At 43.8% G+C, this 27352-nt stretch overlaps 1 protein-coding gene across 2 annotated transcripts in view; it reads left to right on the top strand.

The window, feature by feature from the left end:
* Positions 1-27352, top strand: part of PREP (prolyl endopeptidase) — a 265867-nt gene that overhangs the window by 182656 nt on the left and 55859 nt on the right. For both annotated transcript variants that reach the window (XR_004538731.1, XM_033936788.1), the window contains exon 12: positions 24788-24882. Coding sequence is in view for 1 of the 2 variants with exons in the window: in XM_033936788.1 (XP_033792679.1) it covers positions 24788-24882 (95 nt within the window). In the remaining variant the exon portion in view is untranslated. The remainder of the gene's footprint in view (positions 1-24787; positions 24883-27352) is intronic.

Consider the following 27352-nt stretch of genomic DNA (forward strand, 5'->3'; position numbering starts at 1 on the left):
GAACTTTTATCAAAAGCTTTCAGAAAATCTAGTTACACTACATTAGCCGGCTCACCTTTATCCAAATGTTTATTCACACCTTCAAAGATGTCAAGCAAATTGGTGAGGCAAGATCTCCCTCAGCTGAACCCATGCTGACTCTGTCTCATTAAATCATATTTGTCTATGTGTTCCACTATTTTATTTTTTTTATAATTGTTTCCACCGTTTTGGCCGGCGCTGAATTCAGGCTTACTGGTCTGTAATTTCCCAGATCTCCCCTGGAACCCTTTTTAAAAATCGGCGTAACATTGGCCACCCTCCAATCTTCAGGTACTACTTTTAAAACCAATAAGAGGAAATATTGTTTCACTTGGAGAATAGTTAAGCTCTGGAACGCGTTGCCAAAGGATGTGGTAAGAGCAGTTAATGTAGCTAGTTTTAAAAAAGGTTTGGACAAATTCCTGGAGCAAAAGTCCATAGTCTGCTGTTGAGACAGACATGGAACGGTAACATGGAATGCTGCTACTATTCGGGTTTTTGCCAGGTACTTATGAGTTGGATTGGGCTAGATGGACCATTGGTCTGACCCAGTAAGGCTATTCTTATGTTCTTATGTAAAATAAACCAGAGAAAATATTTCTTCACACAACGTGTAATTAAACTCTGGAATTAATTGCCAGTGAGTGTGGTGAAATCAGTTAGCTTAGCAAGATTTTTAAAAGGTTTGGATAATTTCCTAAAAAAGAAGTCCATAGGCCATTATTAAAATGGCTTGGGGAAATCCACTGCTTAATCCTTGGATAAGCAGCATAAATCTTGTTTTACTGCTTGGGTACTTGAGACCTGGTTTGGCTACTATTGGAAACATGATACTGGACTTGATAGACCTTTGGTCTGTCCCAATATGGCAATTCTTGTGTTCTTAAAACCAGTCAATAAAATGCTTGTACCCTTTAGGCCTCCAGTGGTAACCCTCGATACAATTTGGGCAGCTTCAATGAATAAACAAAATGCAACATCAGGAAGTACTTTTACACAGAATGGGTGGTAGATGCTTTGAATGCTCTTCTGTGGGAAGTGGTGAAAAATAAACTGTGACAGAATTCAAGAAGGTGCGGGATAAATACAAACGATCCCTAGATGGCAAGAGAAAGGAATAAAAGCATAGACTAATTCCACTCAAAGCAGAATAAAAAATGGCCTTTACATTATGATCAAAAAAAAAAAAAAAGCATAGAGGGGATAACCTGCACAGAGTGGCAGTTACAACCCTAAGGACAAGATGGGGAAGGAACCTGCACACAGCAACAGATACGACACTAGCCAGCTTTCTTGGGGCCATTTACTATATCACTATGTTGGGGAAAAAAAAAAGTTTTATTTCCCATCTCTATCCTACTTTGTAAGCTGGTGATCTAAAAAAGATGGAAGCCAAGGGAGGTGTTATAAAAAAATGTTTTGGGTAGTCTGGACAAGAATGAGGAAGCCTTTCTGATAATATCTAGTCATCTGATTGAGAGAAAAATTGTGTGTTGTCACCTTACCAATCCTCTCCTTCCAGTTTAGGCATGCCATGGCATTATTTTTTAGATAACTGTGCAGAGGAAACATTGATGGGCAGAATCTCTACAAAGAAGAAAAAGTATTGTCATGTAGGCCTAACTGACAATCTGTCATGAAAAAGGGATTAAATCATCCTGTTTATTGCTTTAGAAATGTATAGCTTTGCCAGTTCACTTTGCAGTCCAGGCATTGGAGCTCATCGTGTTGTATACATTCTCTCCAGCACTCATCATTCCATAAGAACATATGAATAGCTTTAGTGGTTCAGACCAAAGGTCCATCAATCCCAGTAGCCCGTTTTCATGGTGGCCAGTCCAGGTCTATATTCAACAAGAGCTTTCAGAGCTACTGCAGTTGCAGTCTGCAGAGCCTTTTATAACATCCATGTCTGCCTTGCCCAAGGATGCATTCAGGCATCGACTGAGAACAAAGTCAGGCACCCCTGCTCAAAGTCAAGCATTGGTGTCGGCATACATTAATTCACATGTGTTGTCATTGGCAGAGGAGCTATTTCTTGGGTCAGAGCATCGACCACCCTACCCCCCCTGCCTTGATGCTCTTCAACGCAAACTCTCAGATTCGCCTAGGAGAGAGTATTTTGAGAAATCTGACCCAGTCAAACCACTATGATGAAGATCTGCCAAATTTGTCAGCAGAAGAATCCTATGACATACCTTCTGATCCTTCTCCACCTCAAAGGCATAAATCTCCACCAGACAGCATATCCTTTACTGGCTTTATAAAACAAATGGGTCAAGCTCTTCCCATCTAAAACTTGAATATGGCTAAGACCGAGCTTCTAATCTTTCCACCTAAACCCACCTCCCCCCCTTTCCCGTTCTCTATTTCTGTGGACAATACTTTCCTCCTCCCTGTCTTGTCAGCTCACAACCTCAGGGTCATCTTTGACTCCCTTCTCCTGTTCTCCACTCAAATCCAACAAACCCTAAAGCCTGTTGCTTCTTCCTCAATAATACTACCAAAATCTGACTTCTCCTTTCTGAGCACACTACCAATACCCTTATCCACACTTTCATCATCTCTTGCATAGATTACTGCAACTTGCTTCTCTCAGGTCTTCCATTCAACCTCTCCCCTTCAATCCATTCAAAATTCTGCTGCATGACTTATATTCCGCCAGAGCCACCATATTCACATACCCTGTCCTCAAGTCACTTCATTGGCTTTCATGCATATTCATTGTGGATATCCTGAAAACCTGACTGGCAAGGCGGTACTCCAGGACCGAGCTGAGAAACACTGTTCTAAACTAAGGTGTGCAAGGACTCAGGTTGAGGATCGCTGCAAAACTGACAACTTACTGAATCAAATAACCTTGAACCTCAAAGCTCTCCGAGATATCTAGCCTACTTTTTCAGTGTCTCAAACATAGATTCCCAATTCCTATCACTGGTTCTTATACACCGAAAGGAAGAAAAACACATTTTGAGGCCAGCATAAACATAAGCCTGTTTCTTTGACGTTCCCACCAGTTTGGCCAGAAGAAGAGAGCCTCCTTCCAGCACAGCCTGGCTCCCCTGCAGTGTGGCATGTCTCTCAGTGCTTTACAGTTCAGGAGCTTGCTGAGAAATTTTCTAACTGTTGCCACAGAATCTTTTCCCTACTGCAAGAAACTGGAAACTGTGTCATTAGCATATTTATTTTGGTATTTATATACCACTTATAGCCTATCTGTCCCAGGGGGCTTACACTCTATCTAATCTACCTGGGGCAATGGGGGGATTAAGTGGCTTGCCCAAGGTCACTAGGAGCAGCATGGGATATATTACTTTAATCAAAGTATCTGGCAGCTGTCCTTCCTGTATCCTATACTAAAAACGCCCAACCCTCATACTTTTTTCCCTTCCTTCACCAATATATCTAATTCCTACAAAATGCACCTTGAGATGATCCATGGTTTTAAGTTGGCTACAGCTTTATTCCAAACAGTCAAATTTGCCTGAGCCAATCGCCAAATAAGAAATGTCTACCCACCACCAGTTAGTTTACTCAAAACTCCCCAGGGTAGATCCATAACCCCCTTCTCTGATCATAGTCTGTGCCACTGCTAGTTGCAGGCTACCAAAGCTGAGTTTGGCACCTACACGCCCCTCCACCATTATACAATCTTTTGTAGCCTGGCTCCCTCCATTGAGGTATTCTCACATTCTTCCTTTTACTTCATCATTCGCTTGGGTTCCCTACCAACAGCAACAAATATTCACCGGAGCTGTGAGGCCATCAACCCTAACCTTCAAGACCACAGAAAATCATCAGTCCATGCCCCTCAAAGTAAAAATGGAGTTGCAGGAAGGGGAAGAAGGACAGGAAACAGACAAACCAGAACTAAGCTAATATTCTGCTTCTTAAGTTAATAGATTACCTTCTGAATAACATCTTTTTTGCAGGTTATTGGATTTGTACTGCTTGATTTAAGTGATGTAAAATGCTTGAGTACCTGAATAAGTTCATGTAAAACTGTTCTGAGTTCCGCTAGGAGAACGGTATAGAAAATTGAATAAATAAATAAATAAAAATAAATTAAATATAGTGGATGAGCGGTTGAGATGTAATTTACTTGTTGAGATAATATAATCTTAAATAATAAAATGCTAGCCGCGCATGCGCACTCGTGCCGCGTGTTCCCTGATCCCTTTTCTGTCGCGGTGTGGCGGCACGAGTACGCATGCGCGCTTAGTACGTCACTGGCGGGGATGGAGAGAAGTAGCGTTGCTGGGCAAGGGGGCCGTCCTCGCCCGCCACGAGACCAGGGCAATCTCAAGGCGCAGTGGCCATGCTAGGGATAGAGTAGGGAGGAGGGCTTTGAGGCAGGCGGCTGTCGGCGGAGAGCAGCCGAATGCAGGAAGCGGAGCGGCCAGGTAAACAAAAAAACAACCAACCGAGCGAGCCGGGCTGCGGACAGGGACGGAGCTGGGGCGGTGAGCCTTCCCTGCAGATGTCCGCTGAGACGAATAGCTTTCCAGGGGCTACGTTTCGCTCCCTCTGCCACAACTTCCTGTTTCCGGCAGGGCGGGACGCAGCACACGGAAAGAAGTTGCGGCGGAGGGAGTGGGACTTCGAGCGCTGTTTCCACAAAGAGCGCCTCCTGCCCCCCCCCTCTCCGGAACGAATCAAGAAATGGAGCCGGGCCGCCCTCCGCGACAGACCAGAGGAGTTTGAGTCCTTTGCCGCTCACCCCCCTTCCCTTCCCGCGGACCCGACTACCTTGGCGATTCAAGCAGTGTGTGCAGCAGTCTTCACACGCTGCTTCGGGCCCTTCTACTGCCCTGATTTGCTCTGCCACGTCTCTGATGATGTCATCAGGGACGTGCCAGAGTAAATCAGGCCAGTAGAAGGACCCGAAGCAGCGTGTGAAGACTGCTGCACATGCTGCTTGAATCGCCGGGTAGGTAGTCAGCTGCAAGGGAAGGGAAGGGGGGGCGGCAAGGACTCTGGAGAGAACGGCAGACACTGGCCCTGTACTAACTCCCGTGGACAGGGGGAGCAGGAACAGGTGGTGATGGACAGGGGAGGGGAAATGAAGGGAGGCCTATTGCTGGACAGAGGGAGCAGGAAGAGGTGCTGATGGACAGGGGGGGAAAAAAGGAAGGGAGGCCTACTGCTAGACGGGGAGCAAGAAGAGGTGCTGATGGATAGGGGGAAAAAAGGAAGGGAGGCCTACTGCTGGACAGGGGGAGCAGGAAGAGGTGCTGATGGACAGGGGGGGGAGGTAAAACAAAGGGAGAAGGGCTGCTGCTGGATAAGGGGAGCAGTGAAGGGGTGGTGGTGGACACAGGGGAGGTAAAAAGAAGAGAGAATGGACAGGAAAAAGCGGCTAAGGAGACAGAGAGAGAAAGAAATAAAGACAGACACACACATATATTCTAGCACCCGTTAATGTAACGGGCTATAAAGCTAGTAATAATAATAACAGTTTCTATACTGCAGGACCGTGAAGTTCTATGCGGTTTACAATGATTAAAAGGTGCTACAAATTGAGTAGAACTAACAAAGTTAAAAACTAGTGACTAACAGCTCTAGAGATCAGTAATTGTGAAATAAGATTATACAGATCAGTTACCTAAAGACTTCAGGAACAGATATGTTTTTAGGTGTCTCCTAAATTCCTCATAAATATTAGTGAGCATAAGTAATTGTTCCAGATCTTTGCCCCATAATACTGCCTGATACAAGTAGGATGTGCTAAATACGGAAGAGGCAATTACTGCTCAGTTGTATAATTCCCAAGGGAAACCCAATGGCTAGAACCTTAGACCCCCAACCCTTCCCGTAGCCACCACATTTATTTGTCTATACGTCAGGTTGTTAGCTAGCAGAACCTAGTACTGAAGTAACTACCTTCAAATATGGCAACCATAAGTCTCTCAACTCAAAATCACAAACTCCCTGAGAGCCATTATAAAGAAATGATGTTTTTCTACCAAAATCAAGGGTCCACAATGGTATAATCTTATGATGTTTTCTGATGTAGGGGATCTTTGTATTGTGCAAGTCCTGAAATATGTATGTAATACTGTGAGCCACCTTGGATAAAGGCGGATTAAAAATGTTTAAAATAAACAAATACCCTCAGATACCCATGGAGTAAGCAATTCCTGCTCTCCTCCATACTTCACCTAGTGTGCCCGCCCCTCTCTCCCGGTATTTCTCACTCTCAATCAAATCCCACGCAGCTAACAATTTGAAACATGACATCCCATAATGTACTGTTTCCTCACTTCCTCCACCCCCCGCCCCCCCCAAAATCCCCTAACCCGCATGTACTGCAGGACCTTGGCCAGTACCTGATTAAGTGTGCCTCCCGTGACTGGGCCCCTGCCTCCTTCACGGTGTGTCCTGTATGTGTGAATTCCATGAGTTATCTAAAAGGTCTTTTCTGTACCTGGGGAAAACCCATGATCACGTTTTTTTAAAGTGATGGGGACTTAAGTGACTTCCATGTGTCAAGACATCAAACTCTGTCTCTAGAAGTATTCAAATCCAAGCTAAAAGCCCATTGTTTCGAGGCTCCTTTCAACTCCTAACTCCCACTCACCATAAGATAAATATGTCCATCATTTTCTTTGCAACTAACTCCTCAACTCCCTATATGTCCTGTCTGCCTATCCAAATTAGATTGTCAGCTCTTCTGAGCAGGGACCATCTAGTACATGTTAAATGTACAGCGCTGCATACACCTTTCAGTCCTATAGAAATTATAAATAGTAGTAGTAGTCAATCAAAGGACGAGCATGTAACATAGTAACCGATGGTAGGTAAGAATCAGTGGTGCACCCAGGCTGCCATTTTGCAGAAACGAAAGCAAGGTACTGCCAGCCCCAGATAAGAATACTTTAGCAGGAAACAGTACAAATATAGCCATGTAAGGCAAGGATGCATTTTAAATTATTATTGTTTGTATTCACGATTTGATATCCCCCATGCTTATTGATTGCTCTTCCAGGATGTTGCACTTTGCTCGGAAGTTAGATTTTATATTCTGACGATTTCAGTTTGTCAAATATCGCTGACAGGACAGAGCCCTGCTTTGTGAAATGAATTGCCATTTCATATCCACAATTATCACTTGCTATCTCGCACTTTTAGGAGCATGGTTAGAGGTTTCCCATTTTCTCAATATTTTGACATTTCTGCATTTAAAATCTTGGTCCAGTCATTATTACTAAGTCAGCTGGGCCCTTGTAACATCATTTATCTTACAAGTACCAAGAAAAATATGGCTAGATTGAGACTTAAAGAATAAATGTATACAAGCAGAATACCAGAGACTTAGTAAAGCAGGTTTTAGAATTACTACGGAGAAAAGACCTCAGTGTTTCCTGAGAAGTGCATAATTGCCATAGAAAAACACATCCTTGGTCTAAGAAAAACTCTGTTTAAAGTTCAATAAATAGTGTTTCACAAAAATTATTATTTCAAATTCGCTTATACAAAGTTTGATCTCAGGAAACACTGAGGTCTTTTCTCCATAGTAATTCTGAAACCTGCTTTACTAAGGGCCTCTTTTACAAAGCCCCGCAATAGCTGCTGCCTGCGCTAATGGCCCAGAAGCCCATAGAGATTTAAAGGACTTCGGGGCTGTTGCCACATGGCTTTGTAAAAATGGCAGTAAGTCTGGTATTTGGATTCATTTTATGAATATCTTTTTGGTGGCTACATAATAGATTAAGACTTATTCAGAACACTGCGGTAAGATTTATCTAATCTAATCTAATCCTTAGGTTTGTATACCACATCATCTCCACGTTCGTAGAGCTCAACGCGGCTTACAGTAGGAGAAATAGGAAGGAACTACAACAGAGGGTTAGAGGTAGAAGTGTGAAGAAAATTTAGAGGACTTGGGATGCCAAGATATAAGAGTTTCCTTGATTCCTAAGTAGGAGGGAGACTTACATTTTTTGAGAAAAGCCAGGTTTTCAGATGTTTGCGGAAAACTTGGAGAGAGCTCAAGTTCTGAAGAGGGGAGGTAAGGTTGTTCCAGAGCTCATCTATGGTTTGAAGAAGTTCGACCACATAACCCCCTTCTATCGGGAGTTGTATTGGCTCCCTGTGGAGGCCCGTATAATCTTTAAATTAGGCTGCATATACTATGCATATAAATGGTCCTCGAGGCCCCCACCTACCTCGGATTTAGAAAATTACTCAAAACTCACCTATTCCATGGACAAGACCCTTAATGCCCCTCCTCAATGAACCGAAACCTCCCCTATCCCCCCTCTACTGTACTACCCCAACCTACTCACTCCAACCTTCTCCTCCCATGACCTACTCGTTCCTTCTCTTTCTAACCTCAACTACTTCGTTGCTTGCAACTTTGTTCAATTGTTATGAACCGCTTGTAACTTTGATAAACAAATGTGAACCACCTAGAACTCCCTGGGTATGGCGGTATACAAAAATAAAGTTATTATTATTATAAAGTTGCCTTCGGTCAGGCTCCACTCTACTAGTCAATAGATTCCCAATAGCTTCTCAAAGAAATAGCAGAAGATCTCATGCCCTTTTCATTGTAAAAGTAAGAAATATCATGATCATACTCTCTTATTTCAGGTAGCTTCCTACGCCAAGGATTTCCGACACCTGTTATCCACATCTCACTCTTACATACACTTTAGAAAACAACTAAAAACTTATCTTTTCTCAAAATTCATAGTTGATTAGATCCTCATGGTTCATTTTATTTGTTATTAATTTAATTTTTGGTAAACCGCTTTGAACTTCAAGGTTATGCAGTCTAGAAATCCGATTTTATGTTATGTTATGAAGAATATTTGATTAGAATGCATAATTATGATTACTGTGGAATATACAGTCACAAGAGGGATTGTCTCTTTGTTCTTTTGATTGTGATAAATCGGAATAAAAGTGCTAAGGTTAAATTAGATAGAAACACACATCTATAATTATGTTCCACAAATGGAAATATATTTCTGCCATAATTCTAAATCTGAGTAGACTATGGGGTTCATAATAAAAAAAAAAAACGTCTAAAAAGTGTCCTAAGTGGCTACTTGGACGATCAAAAAGCCTGATCGTCCAAGTACCCATAACCAAAGCTGGTTTTTAGACGTATCTAAAACCAACTTAGGCCTTTCCCCTGCCTCTAAACGCACAGAGAGAAAAGAGGCGTGTTTAGAGGAGGGGAAAGGGCGGGCAGTGGGCGGGAGGTGGGCCGACCTACACCTAGGTGTACAACAGGTATAACCAATACAGTTTACTCGGCACTTAGACCTTTTTCACTTAGACGAAATAAAACCAGGTCTAAGTGCCGAAAAACGGGCCGCTGAGCTGATGGCCGCTGGCGCCATCAGTTCAGCGGCCCGGCAACCTAACCATCGCGGCAGGAGAGATGCCTCATCTCCCCTACCGCGATGCCATCACTCTTCTACCCGAACTGCCGCGACCCACCAACTCCCCGCCAACTCCCCGACAATATCGGGCCAGGAGGGAGCCCAAGCCCTCCTGGCCCTGGCAACCCCCCCCCCCCCCCCCCCCGCTAGTTGTTCGGGCCAGGAGGGAGCCCAAACCCTCCTGGCCACGGTGACCCCCTACCCCCACCCCGCACTACATTACGGGCAGGAGGGATCCCAGGCCCTCCTGCCCTCGACGCAAACCCCCTTCCCCCCAATGACCGCCCCCCCCAAGAACCTCCGACCGCCCCCCCAGCCGACCCACGACCCCCCTGGCCGACCCCCATGACACCCCCACCCCCCTTCCCCGTACCTTTGGTTTAGTTGGCCGGACAGACGGGCGCCAAACCCGCCTGTCCGGCAGGCAGCCAACAACGGAATGAGGCCAGATTGGCCCATCCGTCCCAAAGCCCCATCTCCTGGTGAGGCCTAAGGCGCCTGGGCCAATCAGAATAAGCCCAGGAGCCTTAGGCCCCCTCCTGTGGGCGGGGCCTTAGGCACATGGGCCCACCCGGGCCATGTGCCTATTCTGATTGGCCCAGGTGCCTTAGGCCCCACCAGGAGGCGGGGCTTTGGTGCCCCTGGGCCAATCCAGCCCCATTCTTCGTTGAGCTGCATGCCGGACGGACGGGTTTGGCACCCATCTGTCCGGCCAACCTAAAATAGGTACGGGGAAGAGGAGGTGGGGCTGATCGGGGGTTCTTGGGGGGGGCGGACGTTGGGGGGGATGGGGGTGCGTCGAGGGCAGGAGGGCCTGGGATCACTCCTGCCCGTACTGTAGTGGGGGTGGGGGTAGGGGGGTCGCCTGGGCCAGGAGGGCTTGAGCTCCCTCCTGGCCCGAACGAGTCGGAGGTGCCGCGGGTGCCTGGGGCAATAGGGCTTGGGCTCCCTCTTGCCCCGATGTTATCGGGGGGGGGGGGGGCGCGGCTTCAATGGGGCAAGAGGGCTTGGATTCCCTCTTGCCCCGATATCGTCAGGAGGGGGGGGTTGCGGTTTGACATGGCAGGAGGGCTTGGGCACCCTCCTACCTGGATCGTTGGGGGGGGGGGGGGAGGAGGATTCTGTAACCGGTGTTGTTTTTGACAGACAGCGGTTACAGAATCCAGCTTTTAGGCGAAAGACTGGCTCCTCCTTCGCCTAAAAGCCCTTCTGTTGGACGTTTTGTGGGTTTTTTTCATTATGGTTAAAAAGTGTAGACGTGCTGTGGGGGTACTTTTAGACGTAGTGGAGATTGAGCGTTTAGGCAGAGGAAGGCCATAATCAAAACATGGACATATGTTTTGGTTAAGGACACTTTCCCTGCTTCTGGGTTGAACGTTTAGGGACTTAGGCCAAAAGGTGACAGACGTTTTTTTTTTATTTTGCCCCTCCACGTATATATTTTTAGGATGGTCTCTTCATGCATCAAGTTCAAGTTCACGTTTATTTGATTAATCGCCTATATAAGAAATTCTAAGCGATGTACAGTTAAAACAAATTAAGGGAAGACAAACTGTCTAATTAAAAAAAGTTAAAAAAAAACATATATCAAATAGTTAACAACTTATATAAAAGAAACAAGTTAAATAAAAAACATATATCTCGTTAAAAGCACATAAAACAATAATAACCTGCAATTTAAAGAAAACACTGTACTTTTAGTTTTATGACAGACATGACTAAAAGGGAGGGAGGGAAAAGTTACAATTTTTGCTCAGAAAGAAGTGAAAAACATGTAATGGAAAAAACAAAAGGATGGGGGAAAGAAGGAAGAAAAATCAAAAGACTAACTACTTAATCGGTAAATGCGTCCTTGAATAAAAAAGTCTTTAATTGTTTTTTAAAAGAAATAAGATCTTTGTCCTTTCTAATAAATGCATCCTCTTTGCTTAAATGAGCCGAGTGGCATGATCTTCCTGATGCTATAAGAGAAAATGTCTAAGGAAAATTTGTTTAAAAAGAATTTGATCCCTCTCGAGTAACTTTGTTTTTGAGTATCAAGACAGTTGCATCTGGACAGAGTCCCTCTGTGGCTGTAGTGATGGACCGTCAGAAAGAGGGAAGCTGCTTTGCTTCCAATCATGTTATCGATGTCCAAATCTAGGTATTTTTTTTCTTCGATAGGATTGATTGGTTTTTATTCCTTTTCTTTTATTGTTCATCTTTTATCCTTTCCCATTATGGTGGACTTGTAACAATTTTCAGTTTGATTGTTTCCTTGTGAATTTATTTATATATTTCCTTATTAGAACTGGATATTGTCTTTTCTGTATATCTATTCCTGAAATACTTAGGCAGTTGATTTGTACAATCTTTCCCACATTAACTGATCTCTAGAGCCGCTATTCACTAGTTTTAACTTGTCAGTTCTACTCAATTTGTAGCATTTTTAATCATTGTAAACCGCATAGAACTTCACGGTCCTGCGGTATATATTATACGAGGGGTGCTGAAAAGTTCTCAGCAAAGCAACCAACTTCCTAAATTCTGAGCGTTATTTTGCCACTGTAGCTGAAAAGAGTGTTATATTATTTTATTAAGTGCTAATTTGCAGAAACAGAATTCTACATTTTGACATTGTTTCAGATTATTGATTGAACCATATCCACATCATTCTCTTCTTGGTTGGGCTGAGAACTTTTCAACACCCCTCGTAGTGTGAAGAGTTTTAGTGTCTGTGATGTCATAATGCCTCATTCCACCAGTAAGAGCCAACCTCATCAGTGATGTCACAATAGCTTGATTGTCCTGTACTTGGCTCACTTTTATTACATACAAGGGGATGCTGAAAAGTTCTCAGCCTAACCAACCAACTTCCTAAATTTCTGAGCGTTATTTTGCCACTGGAGCTGAAAAGAGTGTGATCTTATTTTGTTAAGTGCCAATTTGCAGAAACGAAATTCTCTGTTTTGACATTGATTCAGATCATTGATTGAACCATATCCACATCATTCTCTTCTTGGTTGAGCTGAAAACTTTTCAGCACCCTCTCGTATTTGGCTTGGTCAATATAATTTAAATCTCACTAAATATAAAGGGGAAAAATAAAAAGAATTCCATCACAGGGAGTAAAAGGAGCCAGGGGCTTCGCAGTGATCGTCTCTGAAACACACAGCACATGTACAAAGTGCAGAGCACTAGATTAAGGGTGGGCTAAAAAAGCTTAAAGGTCACTTTGCCAGCAGAATTTCCAAGTTTGACCTATATTTTTCTTAAATATTTTAATTTTCTCCAACTTGTGATAGGGAAAAACAGTAAGGAAATAATTCTGCCAATGAGCTAGACTGCCAAGGTTCAGAAAGAACAGGGTTAGGGCATGAGAGAGCTTTTCTTTTAGTCTCAAGGTAATTTATATTGGACACAGAGGACATTCATAACAAGATTTCCTGAGTGGAATGGAATTACCTGTCTGGAACATAGTCTGTCTCTCAAATGCTATACTGTAAAATTAATGCAAGTACTTTAAAATTCACCTGAAAAGTGATAGGAAACCAGGGAAGACTTTCAAATGCAGAGACAATTGGATCCTGAAGTCTTAAGCCCAGCAAAATATGGGCAGCGGTATTTTAGACACAGGAAGCCCATTATCAAGCATTTCCATATCTAAACACCCTGTCGCTGTTCATGTATGAGAATACCAAGATTGTTTCTAGGTAGTCATTAGTGCTGCCCGATTCAGGGAAAATATTTTTTGATTCATTTTGGCCTACTGAATTTATTTTTTTCAATTCCATTCGCTTTTACCATCCAATCAGGCATGTTTTTTTTTGTTTTTTCCAAACATCCTGAGGGGTTTTATTTTGTAGTCTTTCCACCCACCCCTTTGCCCTCTCTAACCCCATGACGGTGCTGTAGTATAAACAAAAAAGACTTTTCCTCTCTCTGTTAGGTCCTAACTCACGTTCGCTGTCTAACACCAACTCTGACAGGACACACATTTCAAATCTGACATATTGTAATCACAAAATAGAAAATAAAATTATTTTTTCTCTACCTTCCACAGCCATATCCAACATTTGTTTCTTTCCCACCGCCTTTTCTCTTTCTCTCTCTCTCTCTCCCTCTCCCCCCAGGTCAAACCTCTCTATTCCTCTCCATGCAAAATCTCTCCTTTCCTCCCCTCCATTATTATGTGCAACATTTCTTTCTCTCTCCCCATGCACAACCTTGCCCTGCCCTCTATCCTTTGTCCCCCATTTCTCCATGCATATTTCCTCCCACTATATGCAGGATTTCTCCCTCTTACTCCTTCCTACCTTTTTGTTTCATCTCTCCCTTCCTCTCCTCCACCCCAATTCTTCCTCTCTTCCCCCCTGTGCAGCAGCTTTCTCTCCATCCCATCCCTCCCCCTGTGCAGCAGGATCCCACTGATTTTTCCCATGGTGAGACCTGACATACTTCCAAGGCCTCCTAAAGCAGCAGCAGTGATGGCACTCTGAATGGGCTGCTTCACTGCTTGTCCCACCGTGGCTTTCTCTCTGCTGCATCAGTGACGTAGAAGCCAGTTCGGAGCACTGCTGCTGCTTTAGGAGGCCTCAGCAGTATGTCAAGTCATACCAGGGTGGTGTGGGTGGGGAATGTTTGTTCCTGAATGAGTCCAATTTTCTCCAGCAACAAATCGATTCACCAAAGTGAATTGTTGAATCAATTTGAATCAGTGAATTGGGCAGCACTAGTAGTCAAAGGCAGCAAACACATTATAAATTACCCCACCCTGGAAGAAACAAAGGAGCTCCCTCAATATTGCGGGTGCTCAACATCCACTTACACCGACAGAGCTGGCTCCTATGAATACAGTAAGATGCCAAAGAAGCTATAATTTGAAAAACAAATGCTTTACCTTATTTATATGGGATTGCATGCTTAACTCTGCATCCAAAGCACTTTCTACATAGTAACATAGTAAATGATGGCAGATAAAGACCTGAATGGTCCATCCAGTATGCCCAACCATTTAATTTAAATGGCCCTTTTTCTTAGATATTTCTGGGCTAGAAACCCAGAGCCCTGCCCGGTAGTGTGCTTAGGTTCTATCTGCATTACAGAACAAGATTAGTGAGATCACCAACATTGCTTTCAGTGCCAGTTACTTTACTCAGAAAGAAAAAGATTTTCTCAATGTTAAACATCCTGTCACACCAACCATTTACATTCTTCCAAAGATACATAAATCTGTGACCAATCCGCCCAGAAGACCCATTGGCTCTGCCAATGGCTCAGTACTAGAATCTCTATGCATTTTTGTGGATTATTTTTTACGCCCTTACATGCCTCAGATTGAGTCATACATAAGAGATTCTACTCATGTGATTAATAGTTTGGACCAATTCGACAGAGCGATGGATGATCTCCTGCTGGTCAACCTTGACATTGAATCTTTATACACCATTCCCCAGATTGAAACACTATCTATCATTGAGAACACTTTAGTTGGACGTACCTCTGATCTAAGAGTTCCTAACCAACTTACATTTGCCGCCATCACCTTGATCAATAACTTTTTCTTCTTTGAAGGTATCTACTATCAACAAATTAAAGGTGCTGTGATGGGTGCCTCAATGGCACCAGAAATAGCCAACCTTTATGTTGCTAATTTTGAGAAGATATATCTCAAAGAACATCCTTTCCAACAATACATTAGTTTATATAGGAGATACATTGACGATATACTTATCCTTTGGCTTGGAGACAAATCACAACTACCCTTTTTTTTTTTTTTTTTTTTGATTGGATCAATACTACATTACATTACATTAGTGATTTTTATTCTGCCATTACCTTGTTGTTCAAGGCGTAATACAGAAGAGGATTTCTGGACATGTCCAGATGTGTTACAGAGTAGAGCGGGTTGTTTCAGAGGATTGAAATGTTTAATATGCAGTTAGTTAGTCTTCATGGATTTCTTGAATAACAGGGTTTTTTATTTCTTTACTGAAAGTTTTTTAGGCTGGGGTCGCGATTAGTAGATTGTAGAGTTGGTGGTCTAGTTTTGCTGCCTGTGTGGCTAGAAGGCCATCATACAGTTTTTTCTGTTTGATGTCTCTGATTGGAGGGTATGTGAATGGTGTCTGGGTTCTCCTGTGTCTAGTTGTGGTAGTTTGGATTAGGCGGTTATTCAAGTATGGATTTAAATAATTATGGATTTAAATAATAGACAGTAGAATTTAAATAGTATTCTTGCTTGAATTGGGAGCCAGTGTGAGTCGAGATATGCCTCAATGATGTGGTCGTGTTTTCTTAGTGAATAGATTAGACTCAGGGCTGTGTTTTATACTGTTTGTAGTTGTTTTATCATTGTTGCAGGGCAGGGGCAATATAGTATGTTGCAATAGTCAAGGAGACCTAGGACTAGGGACTGGACCATGAGCTGGAATTATTTTCTGTTGAAGAATTTTCAAACTTGCCTTAGGTTTCTCATGACCGCGAATGATTTCTGTATTTTGTTGATTTGTGGTTGCATGAAACATAGAAAATGACGGCAGAAAAGGGCCACGGCCCATCAAGTCTGCCCACTCTAATGACCCACCCCCCCTAATTTCTTCCATGAAAAGATCCCACATGCTTATCCCATTTTTTCTTAAAATCTGGCACGCTGCTGGCCTCGATTATCTGCAGTGGAAGATCATTCCAATGATCAACCACCCTTTCGGTGAAGAAATACTTCCTGGTGTCGCCATGAAGTTTCCCACCCCTGATTTTCAACGGATGCCCTCTTGTTGCCATGAGTCCTTTAAGAAAAAAGATATCTTCTTCCACCTCGATACGGCCCGTGACATATTTGAACGTCTCAATCATGTCTCCCCTCTCTCTGCGCTCCTCGAGTGAGTTTAGCTGCAACTTACCCAGCCGTTCCTCATACGGGAGATCCTTGAGTCCCGAGACCATCCTGGTGGCCATTCACTGAACTGACTCAACTCTCAGCACATCTTTTTGGTAATGTGGCCTCCAGAATTGTACACAATATTCCAGATGAGGTCTCACCATGGATCTGTACAACGGCATTATGACTTCGGGCTTTCAGCTGACGAAACTTCTATGGATACAACCCATCATTTGTCTAGCCTTGGATGAAGCTTTCTCCACTTGATTGGCAGTCTTCATGTCTTCACTAATGATTACCCCCAAGTCTTGTTCTGCTGTAGTCCTTGCTAAACATAGAAAGTGACGGCAGAAAAGGGCCAAGGCCCATCGAGTCTGCCCACTCCATTGACCCACCCCCCTAGTTAATTGCTCTCTGATGACCTTTTCCCTCGAAGAGATCCGACATGAGCATCCCAAATGATCTTAAAAATTTGCACGCTGCTGGCCTCAACCACCTGTACTGGGAGCCTATTCCAGCTGTCCACCACTCTTTCAGTGAAGAAGTACTTCCTGGTGTCGCCATGAAACTTCCCGCCCTTTATTTTCAGCGGGTGTCCTCTTGTGGCTGAGGGTCCCCTAAGAAGGAAAACATTATCTTCTACCTTGATGCGACCAGTGACATACTTAAACGTCTCAATCATGTCCCCTCTCTCTCTACGTTCCTCGAGAGAGTATAGCCGCAATTCGTTCAGCCTTTCTTCGTATGATAGATCTTTGAGCCCCGAGACCATCTTGGTGGCCATTCGCTGTACCGATTCGATTCTCAGCACATCTTTGCGGTAATGTGGCCTCCAGAATTGTACGCAGTACTCCAGATGAGGTCTCACCATGGTTTTGTACAAAGGCATTAGGACGTCGGGCTTCCGACTAACAAAACTTCTCCGGATACAACCCAGCATTTGCCTAGCCTTAGATGAAGCCTTCTCCACTTGTTTGGCCGTTTTCATGTCATCGCTGATGATCACCCCCAAATCCTGTTCTGCGGCAGACCTTGCTAAGGTTTCTCCATTCAATGTGTACGTTCTGCACGGATTATTGTTGCCAAGGTGCATGACCTTGCATTTGTTAGCATTGAAGCTAAGCTGCCAGGTCGAGGACCACTGTTCCAACAAAAGCAAGTCTTGCATCATGCTGTCGGACAGATTGCCGTTACTCACAATATTACATAGTTTGGCATCATCAGCGAATAATGTTATTTTACCTTGAAGTCCTTGAGTCATGTCTCTTACAAATATGTTGAACAGGATCGGGCCCAAGACCGAGCCCTGCGGCACCCCACTGGCTACCTCCGATGTTTTAGAGATGGTACCATTAACAACCACCCTCTGAAGTCTACCACTCAGCCAATCGTGAACCCATGCTGTAAGTGTTTCACCTAATCCCATCGATTTCATTTTGCTCAATAGCCTGCGGTGGGGGGACGCTATCAAAAGCTTTGCTGAAGTCCAAGTACACGACGTCTAGGGACTCTCCCAAATCCAAGGTCTCACCATTTAGGGTATAAGATCTGTATGGATTTCTGCTGCCAAGGTGCATGACCTAACACTTTTTGGCATTGAAACTTAGTTGCCAAGTCGTGGACCAATGTTCCAGTAAGAGTAGGTCCTGCATCATACTGTCTGGCACTGTGCTTTTGCCTACTATGTTGCATAGTTTGGCGTCATCGGCGAATAATGTAATTTTACCTCAAAGCCCCTGAACCAGGTCCCTTACGAAGATGTTAAATAGGATCGGGTCCAAGACCGAGCCCTGCGGCACTCCACTGATCACCTCCAATGTTTCGGAGAGGGTATCGTTCACCACCATCCTTTGAAGTCTACCTCTAAGCCAGTCTTTAACCCATGCAGTTAATTTTTCACCTAATCCCATCGAACTCATTTTGCTCAATAACCTGCGGTGTGGGACGCTATCAAAAGCTTTACTGAAGTCCAAGTACACGACGTCCAGGGACTCCCCCATATCCAGCTTTCTTGTTACCCAGTCAAAGAAGCTGATTAGATTGGATTGGCAGGACTTCCCTTTGTAAATCCATGTTGATGGGGATCTCGCAGATTCTCCTCATTCAGGATCGTATCTAATTTGTGTTTGATTAGTGTTTCCATAAGTTTACTCACTATCGATGTGAGACTCACCAGTCTATAATTCGCAGCCTCCGTCCTGCATCCCTTTTTGTGGAGTGGAATGACGTTAGCTGTTTTCCAGTCCAACGGGACTCTTCCTGTACTTAGGGAAAGATTGAAGAGCGCGGATAACGGTTCCGCCAGGACATCACTCAACTCCCTAAGCACCCAGGGATGTAGATTATCTGGTCCCTTGGCTTTGTTCACTTTGAGTCTTGATAGTTCACAGTAGACGCTGCTGGGTGTAAACTCGAAATTTCGAAACGGGTCTTCTGAGCTTTCCCTTGTCTGCAACTGTGGACTGGACTCCAGCGCCTCGCAGGTAAAGACTGAGCAGAAGTATTCATTTAGTAGTTCGGCTTTATCGGAATCCGATTCTACATGCATGGTGCAGCATCTGTCTATCATCATTCCCAGAAGTTTTAGAGTGGGTTGAATGGGGTATGTAATTGAGTTTATTACTAGGTTTGTTATGGTTGGGGTTTTATTTTTTTCGAGAAGTATGAATTTTGTTTTGTCTGGGTTCAGTTTTAGTTTGTGGTCTTTCATCCATGTTGCCACTGTTTCTAGAGTTCTGTGTAGTGTGTCTGTCATGGTGGGTGTTAGCTGATCAAAAGGAAGGAGAATGGTGATGTCGTCTGCATAGCTATAGGAGGTTAAGCCTATTTTGTCTAGGCAGGTGCCGAGGGATGCAATGTAGAGATTGAAGAGTGCTGGGGATAATGACTATCCTTGGGGTCCGCCACAAGGGTTGGACCATGGTTCTGATTTTCCTTTTTTGTCTTTACTCTGTAGGTCCTGGATTGTAGGAATCCTCGAAACCATGTGTGTGTCTGTGATTCCTATTGTATCTAGTATTTGTAGCAGGATGTCGTGGTCTACCAGGTCAAATGCGCATACCCACTCTACACTAAAGCACCAATGTGCATCAACAACCTTAGTTATCCAATTCAACCCACTATGAAGATATTGGGTGTAACACTGGACCAGAACCTGACCATGAAAGACCAGGTAGACTCCTTGATCAGAAAAATCTTTCACACCCTCTGGAAACTTTGGACCATCAGAGCTTACTTCGATGCCTCATCATTTCGAATTGTAATACAATCCCTTATTCTGAGTCAGCTCGATTATTGTAACATCGTCTACTTGGCACTCCCCCAGAAGTACATGCGGTGATTGCAACTAGTTCAAAATACAGCGGTTAGACTACTTTGTGGACTGAAGAAGTTTGATCATGTGACACCTTCCTATCGACTTTTACACTGGCTACCGATGGAGGCACATGTGAAATTCAAGTTTGGTTGTTTTTGCTTCAAGGTACTCTATGGCTTAGCCCTTAAATACATAACAGATATTTTCTCTTTCTCAACCAACAGACACAAGCGAAGCTCACACCTGAACTTTGTTTCTTGACCGGTTAGAGGTTGTAAATTTAAAAGTCATCATCAACATCTTCTCACACATCAAGCAGCATTATAGGGTAAAGACCTTGAACAATTGCTTGTGTCTACTACCTATGGAGAATTCAGGAAACGCCAAAAACATATCTATTCCTGAAATACTTAGGAAGCCAACCTATTCAATCTTAGTCCTTAACAACCGAGCGCAAGAACCACCTGTCGCTAAATCTGTACTTTGTTTATTCATTCAATCTGTAACTTTGTTTATTTACTCAATCTGTAACATTTCTAATCATTGTAAACCGCATAGAACTTCACGGTCCTGCGGTATATGAACTGTTATTATTATTATTATCTAGTTGTATAATCAGCATTTTTTGTGCCTGTGCTGAGGTGTTGTCTAGCTGTGTCCAGAAGGGAGCCTAATAGTGTCTCAGTGCTGAAGATGGTTCTGAAATCAGACTGTGTAGGGTGGAGCAAATTTTCTAGGTAGTTGGTGAGGAGTTTAGCTACGAGGCCATCCATTAGCTTGACATATAGTGGAATTGAGGCAATGGGTCTGTAGTTGGATGGCTGATCTGTTGCTCCTTTTGGGTCTGTTAAGATCGGGGTGACAATGATTTTGGAGAGGTCTTGTGGGAAGAGGCCATCTGTGAGCATAGTTTGTATCCATTGCATGAGGAGAGTGCAGAATTTTAGGCTGTAGAGATCCAAATCACAAATTTGAAATCTCCTGTCATGAAGCACAGATTAACTTCCTAGATCTCATGATAAAAAAAGATACATATCATCTTACCACCAACATATATTGCAAACTCACATTGCCTTCTTACATTATACAAGCTTCAACAACACATTGAAAAATAGTCTGCCATATAGCCAGTTCCTAAGGCTTAAGAGAGTTTGTTCAGACTTCACGGATTTCCAACAACAAGCATCAGAAATGTCACAACACTTTTCAAACAGAGGTTACCCACGGGAATGCATCGAGGATAATTACCAAAAAGCATTACACAGGAATAGAGAAGAGTTACTTAAGAAGAAGGATCCAAAACCATCACCTGACCTGATCTGCACTCTAAAATTTTCTTACTTGACTGGCGATATAAAGGAAATAATGAAGCAATACTGGCACATCCTAGAGCAGTGTTTTTCAACCTTTTTTGGGCAAAGGCACACTTGTTTCATGAAAAAAATCACGAGGCACACCACCATTAGAAAATGTTAAAAAATTTAACTCTGTGCCTATATTGACTATATATAAAGTAATTCTCTTGAATAGGAATCAAATAAACACAAAGAAAGTATTTTATAATGCTGCCACCGCCAACAACACCGTTGGCGGCGGTGGCACTCAAGTGGCTAAAGAGCCGCAGTTTGCCGGCCTAGGGACAACACTGGAGGGTGGCCAGCTGTGCACCCCCTTGGGACGTAAACCCGGGGTGGGGCAGTCCACCCCCCCACCCTGGTATGCCACTATCTGTACCTCACTCCCTCCCTATGACCAAAAATTCTCCTTTCTTCTATTCCCCGTGTACACAACCATCTCTTTCCCTCCCTTCCTCTCTCCAAAGTCCATGCCTTCTGTATCCAAACACTCATTCCCTCCCCCACCTCAGCATCTCTTTCCCTCCCTTCCTCTCTCCCAAGTCCATTTCTTCTGTGTCCAAAAACGCATTCCCTCCCCCACCTCAGCATCTCTTTCCCTCCCTTCCTCTCTCCCAAGTCCATTTCTTCTGTGTCCAAAAACGCATTCCCTCCCCCACCTCAGCATCTCTTTCCCTCCCTTCCTCTCTCCCAAGTCCATTTCTTCTGTGTCCAAAAACGCATTCCCTCCCCCACCTCAGCATCTCTTTCCCTCCCTTCCTCTCTCCCAAGTCCATTTCTTCTGTGTCCAAAAACGCATTCCCTCCCCCACCTCAGCATCTCTTTCCCTCCCTTCCTCTCTCCCAAGTCCATGCCTTCTGTGTCCAAAAACCCATTCCCTCCCCCACCTCAGCATCTCTTTCCCTCCCTTCCTCTCTCCCAAGTTTATGCCTTGTGTCCAAAACGCACTCCCTCCCCCCTTTTGTGTTCCGTGTTTGCCTCCCAGCCCATCTTTGCAACTTTCTCAGCAAAACGAAGCTCAAGCCGCGAGGCTTGTCTTCTGCTTCCTGCCTGCCCTGCCGCACACAAATAGCCGAACGGATAGCGCTGCTTAAGCCCTCCCTCCGACGTCAGCGCTGACATCGGGGAACGCTTGCGATCGGCTATATGTTAGCTGCAGGGCAGGCAGGAACAGAAGACGAGCCTCGCGGCTCAAGATGTATTGAATTCCGCGGGTCCCCCGTCCAGCTCTCTCCTGTCCACGTGGGGCGGACCGCCCCTCTCCCTAGACTGGTGGTACTGCCCTGATGGCGGCCCTGACCGTACGGCACACCAGGCAACATCTCGCGGCACACTAGTGTGCCGCGGAACAGCGGTTGAAAAACACTGTCCTAGAGAATCATTATGCAGGTATTTAAACATCTATCGTATCTCCCCTCTCCCGCCTTTCCTCCAAAGTATACAGATTGAGATTTTATTTAAAAAATTTTTATACCGCCAGAAATCTCAGTGGTTTCCAGAATTAAGTCTGTCCCCATACACTTTATGAAGAAGACGACATACCATTTTAGTAGCCTTCCTCTGGACCGACTCCATCCTTTTTATATCTTTAAGGTGGGGCCCTCCAGAACTGTACACAATATTCTAAATGAGGTCTCACCAAAGTCTTATACAGGGGCATCAATACCTCCTTTTTCCTACTGGCCATACCTCTCCCTATGCAACCTAGCGTCCTTCTAGCTTTTGGCCACCTTAAGATCATCACATACAGTCACACCCAAGTCCTGCTCTTCTGGCGTGCACTTAAGTTCTTCACCCCCTAAACTGTACCGTTCCCTTGGGATTTTGCAGCCCAATGATAGAGGCACCTACTTTCATTTACAGAATAGGTTCACAATAAGTGCATAGTAATTAAAGCTATAGGCATTGTAATTAAAGCTATAGACCTGAGGTTGTGGGTTCAAACCCACACTGCTCTTGGTGACCCTGGGCAAGTCACTTAATCCCCCACCCCATTGCCCCAGGTACATTAGATAGATTGTGAGCCCACCAGGACAGACAGAGAAAAATGCTTGAGTACTTAAATAAATTCATGTAAACCGTTCTGAGCTCCCCTGGGAGAAGAGTATAGAAAATTGAATAAATAAATAGTGTGAAAAGTTTCAGCTTCTGAAAACCAGAGCTGGTATTGTGACATCATAATGCCTCATTCCGCCAATAAGAGCCAACTTCATCAGTGATGTCACAATGGCTGGATTGTCCTATACTTGGCTTACTTTTATCACATCCTGATTTCCAGAGTGGTGCAGTGGTTAAAGCTACAGCCTCATCACCCTGAAGTTGTGGGTTCAAACCCACGCTGCTCCTTGTGACCCTGGGTAAGTCATTTAATCCCCCCCATTGCCCCAGCTATGTTAGATAGAGTGTGAGCCAACCGGGACAGACAGGGAAAAATGCTTGAGTACTTGAATAAATTCATGTAAACTGTTCTGAGCTCTGGGAGAACAGTGTAGAGAAATAAATACTAATTTTATAAAGGATTTTCTGTGTGTAAAACCTCTTTTACAGGCAGAAAAATTGTCTAACCACATGCATGTGCATAAGTATGTATGTACTTATATGTGTGTATGCTGCACATAAGCATTTCCAGGGGAAGAGTTGCAGTGTGTACACATTTGAACATCTGTTCATACAATATATGTACACTAAAACAGGGGAAACAAATCCACAAAAATCAAACAAGCAAGAGCAAAAGTGCAAATGTCTTTATTCATCCAAAATAACTCTTTCATCCAAAGTAACACATTTGAAAGAATGAAAGAGTTATTTTGTATGAATAAAGACATTTGGATTTATCAGATGAGTTGAAAGACACTTTTTGTGCACCATTCTGATTGGACATTTCCACTTTTGCTCTTGCTCATACAATATATGTAAACATTTGCACACAGCCTTAAGTTCTGCATGAGCTTTATATAGTAGCTTGTGTTTTGTTTATAAACTAGAATCTAAATGTGAGGGAGTGGGTGGTAAGTAGCCGGCTTCCTGTAGGATCTCTCCTTCACCGAGACTGAGCCTCCTTAGGGTAGATGGACCTACACTTGCTGAGTCAGAGGGGTGCAGCTCAGGCAGGGAGGTGATTAAGGGATCCTTTTACGAAGGCGCGTTAAGGCCTTAACGCGCGGAATAGCGCGCACTAACTGCTACCGCCTCCTCTTGAGCAGGTGGTAGTTTTTCGGCTAGTGCGCTAATCCGGCGCACCTTCGTAAAAGGAGACCTGAGGTAGATCAGGGAGGCCCCAAAGCAAGAGGTCTCCAAGGGAGTGGTGAGAGGCTTGACCTGGTGTCAGCTTTTAAATCCAAACAGGAGCGAATTGTTCTGGAACAAAAAACATGTTGACGTACATATTAGCACATGAACCTTTATCACTTCCAAAACAGGTGACAGTAAGGGTTCACACGCTAATGCCTTTTTAATAGCCATGTGCTAACGTCAAGATTAGCATGTGGCCATTACTCCTGGAAATTAGAAATCGGACATTTTCCGGCTCCCGCATAAGGGCACTTTCCAGGAAAGACCTGCATAGGGTACATTAAAGCTACTTTTTTCCCACACTTTTGCAAAAGGACCCCTTTCTGTTGATAAAATAAGCATAAAATAGTATTGTTTTCATGCTTTATTTTAAAAGCATCCTGTAATAAAATTCTCATATATGTATACAGCACTGTGGAATCCAACACATTTCATTGTTCACCCATATAACCTTCCTTCTAGTAAGCTTAATTAATTTCTGGTATTTTTTTATGCACTATCAAAAGATGTTCATTTAAAAGTAACAATTCTTCAATGTCCTGTTTTTCAGTGTGTCTAGACTGATCTTTGTGAGACATCTGGGTGGTGTTCTGGCTGTAGCCAACATTCGAGGTGGTGGTGAATATGGGGAGACTTGGCATAAAGGTAAAGGAGGACTTTTACTTGGAACAAAGTCATCAGCTTTGAAAGTTATGAATTCATGCTAGTTTACACTACTATTTCACCTCAACTGTTTTTGGTTTTATGTTTGATTTTTCAACTTAAATATGAAAGCCGTCACTCACTCTCTTGCCCTCGGTGCTTTAAAACAACTTTAAAATAGCTGCACATTTAATCAAAATTATGTTTTGTTTGTGTTTTGAAAAATGTTGGGGATTAAGAAATCTAGTTTTGAAAAGTGCACATTTGGATACTTAATCGAATCTACTCAGAGAGTTTATATACTGCCTAACCGATAAAGCTCAAGATGGTTTACAAATAATAAGACAAGAGACAATCTTCTGGTTTATAAAAGTTCATTCACCTGCAAATCCATAATTATAAACATTTAGAATGAAACATTATAAAACATTAAATCTAAGATGAAATTAAGTATGAGAGAATAAGTATCTTTTAACTGATCTCCTAAAACTTGATTAAGAGGAGACAGTTCAAATACCCTGGGGCAAATCCTACTCCCACTTCATACCAAGCCACTGGAATCAACTGACCCTGCAGATCAGTTCCTTTGAAGGACTCCTAGGGAGTAAACAGGCAGATAGACAAGGGCGACCCAGTCAACATTCTATATCTGGATTTTCAGAAGGCGTTCGACAAGGTTCCACATGAATGACTACTTCAGAAAATTGCAAGCTATGGAATTGAGTTTGAAATACTCACGTGGATTAAAAACTGGCTGGAGCATAGGAAACAGAGTGGGGGTAAATGGACAATACTCGGACTGGAAAACCATCATCAGTGGGGTGCCACAGGGCTTGGTGCTTGGACCCATGCTCTTCAACATCTTTATAAACGATCTGGACATTGGTACGACAAGTGAAGTGATTAAATTTGCGGACGATACAAAGTTATTCAAAGTAGTGAAGACACGGGGGTTGCGAAGATCTGCAATGTGACATAATCAAGCTCGAGAAATGGGCATCGACATGGCAAATGAGGTTCAACGTGGATAAGTGTAAAGTGATGCATGTTGGTAACAAAAATCTCACGCACAAATACAGGATGTCCGGGGCGGTACTTGGAGAGACCTCCCAGGAAAGAGACTTGGGAGTTCTGATCGACAATCGATTAAGCCGTCTGTGCAATGCGCTTCGGCAGCGAAAATGGTGAACAGAATGCTAGGAATGATTAAAAAGGGGATCACGAACAGATCAGAGAAGGTTATCATGCCGTTGTACCGGGCCATGGTGCGCCCTCACCTGGAGTACTGCATCCAGCACTAGTCACCATACGAAGAAGGACACGGTACTACTCGAAAGGGTCCAGAGAAGAGCGACTAAAATGGTTAAGGGGCTGGAGGAGTTGCCGTATAGTGAGGGATTAGAGAAACTGGGCCTCTTCTCCCTTGAAAAGAGGAGACTGAGAGGGGACATGATCGAAACATTCAAGATAATGAAGGGAACGCCTACTTCGGAAACTGAAGAATCATGGAGTGGAAGGAGACGTACATAGATGGATCAGAAACTAGTTAGCGGGCAGGAAACAGAGGGTAGGAGTAAAGGGCCACTACTCGGACTGGAGGAGGGTCACGAACGATGTCCTGCAGGGCTCGGTGCTTGGGCTGCTGCTATTTGATATATTCATAAATGATCTAGAAACAGGGACGAAGTGTGAGATAATAAAATTTGCGGACCACACCAACTATTTAGTGGAGCTCGGACTAAAGAGGACTGCGAAGAATTGCAAAGGGACTTGAACAACCTAGGGGAATGGGCGACAAGATGGCAGATGAAGTTCAATGTTGAGAAATGTAAAGTACTACATGTGGGAAGCAGAAACCCAAGGTACAGCTATACGATGGGAGGGAGGTTATTGAATGAGAGTACCCAAGAAAGGACTTGAAGGTAATGGTGAACATGACAATGAAGCCGACGGCACAGTGCACAGCAGCCGCTAAGAGAGCGAATAGAATGCTAGGTATAATCAAGAAGGGTATTACTACCAGAATGAAAGAAGTTATCCTCCCGTTGTATCGGGCGATGGTGCGTCTGCATTTGGAGTACTGCATCCAATATTGGTCGCCGTACCTTAAGAAGGACATGGCGTTACTCAAGAGGGTTCAGAGGAGAGCGACACATCTGATAAAGGGAATGGAAAACCTTTCATATGCTGAGAGATTGGAGAAACTGGGTCTCTTTTCCCTGGAGAAGAGGAGACTTAGAGGGGATATGATAGAGACTTACAAGATCATGAAGGACATAGATAGAATAGAGAGGGACAGATTCTTCAAACTTTCGAATAATAAAAGAACAAGAGGGCATTCGGAAAAGTTTAAAGGGGACAAATTCAAAATGAATGCTAGGAAGTTCTTCTTTACCCGACATTGAGTCGTGGCGCATGGCGTGTGGCTCGTGGCCAGCGTGCTGTTTATGGTACGATGCAATGGAGGTCAGAA

The sequence above is a fragment of the Geotrypetes seraphini genome, chromosome 3 (genome assembly GCF_902459505.1).
Source record: "Geotrypetes seraphini chromosome 3, aGeoSer1.1, whole genome shotgun sequence".
Lineage (NCBI taxonomy): Eukaryota > Metazoa > Chordata > Amphibia > Gymnophiona > Dermophiidae > Geotrypetes > Geotrypetes seraphini.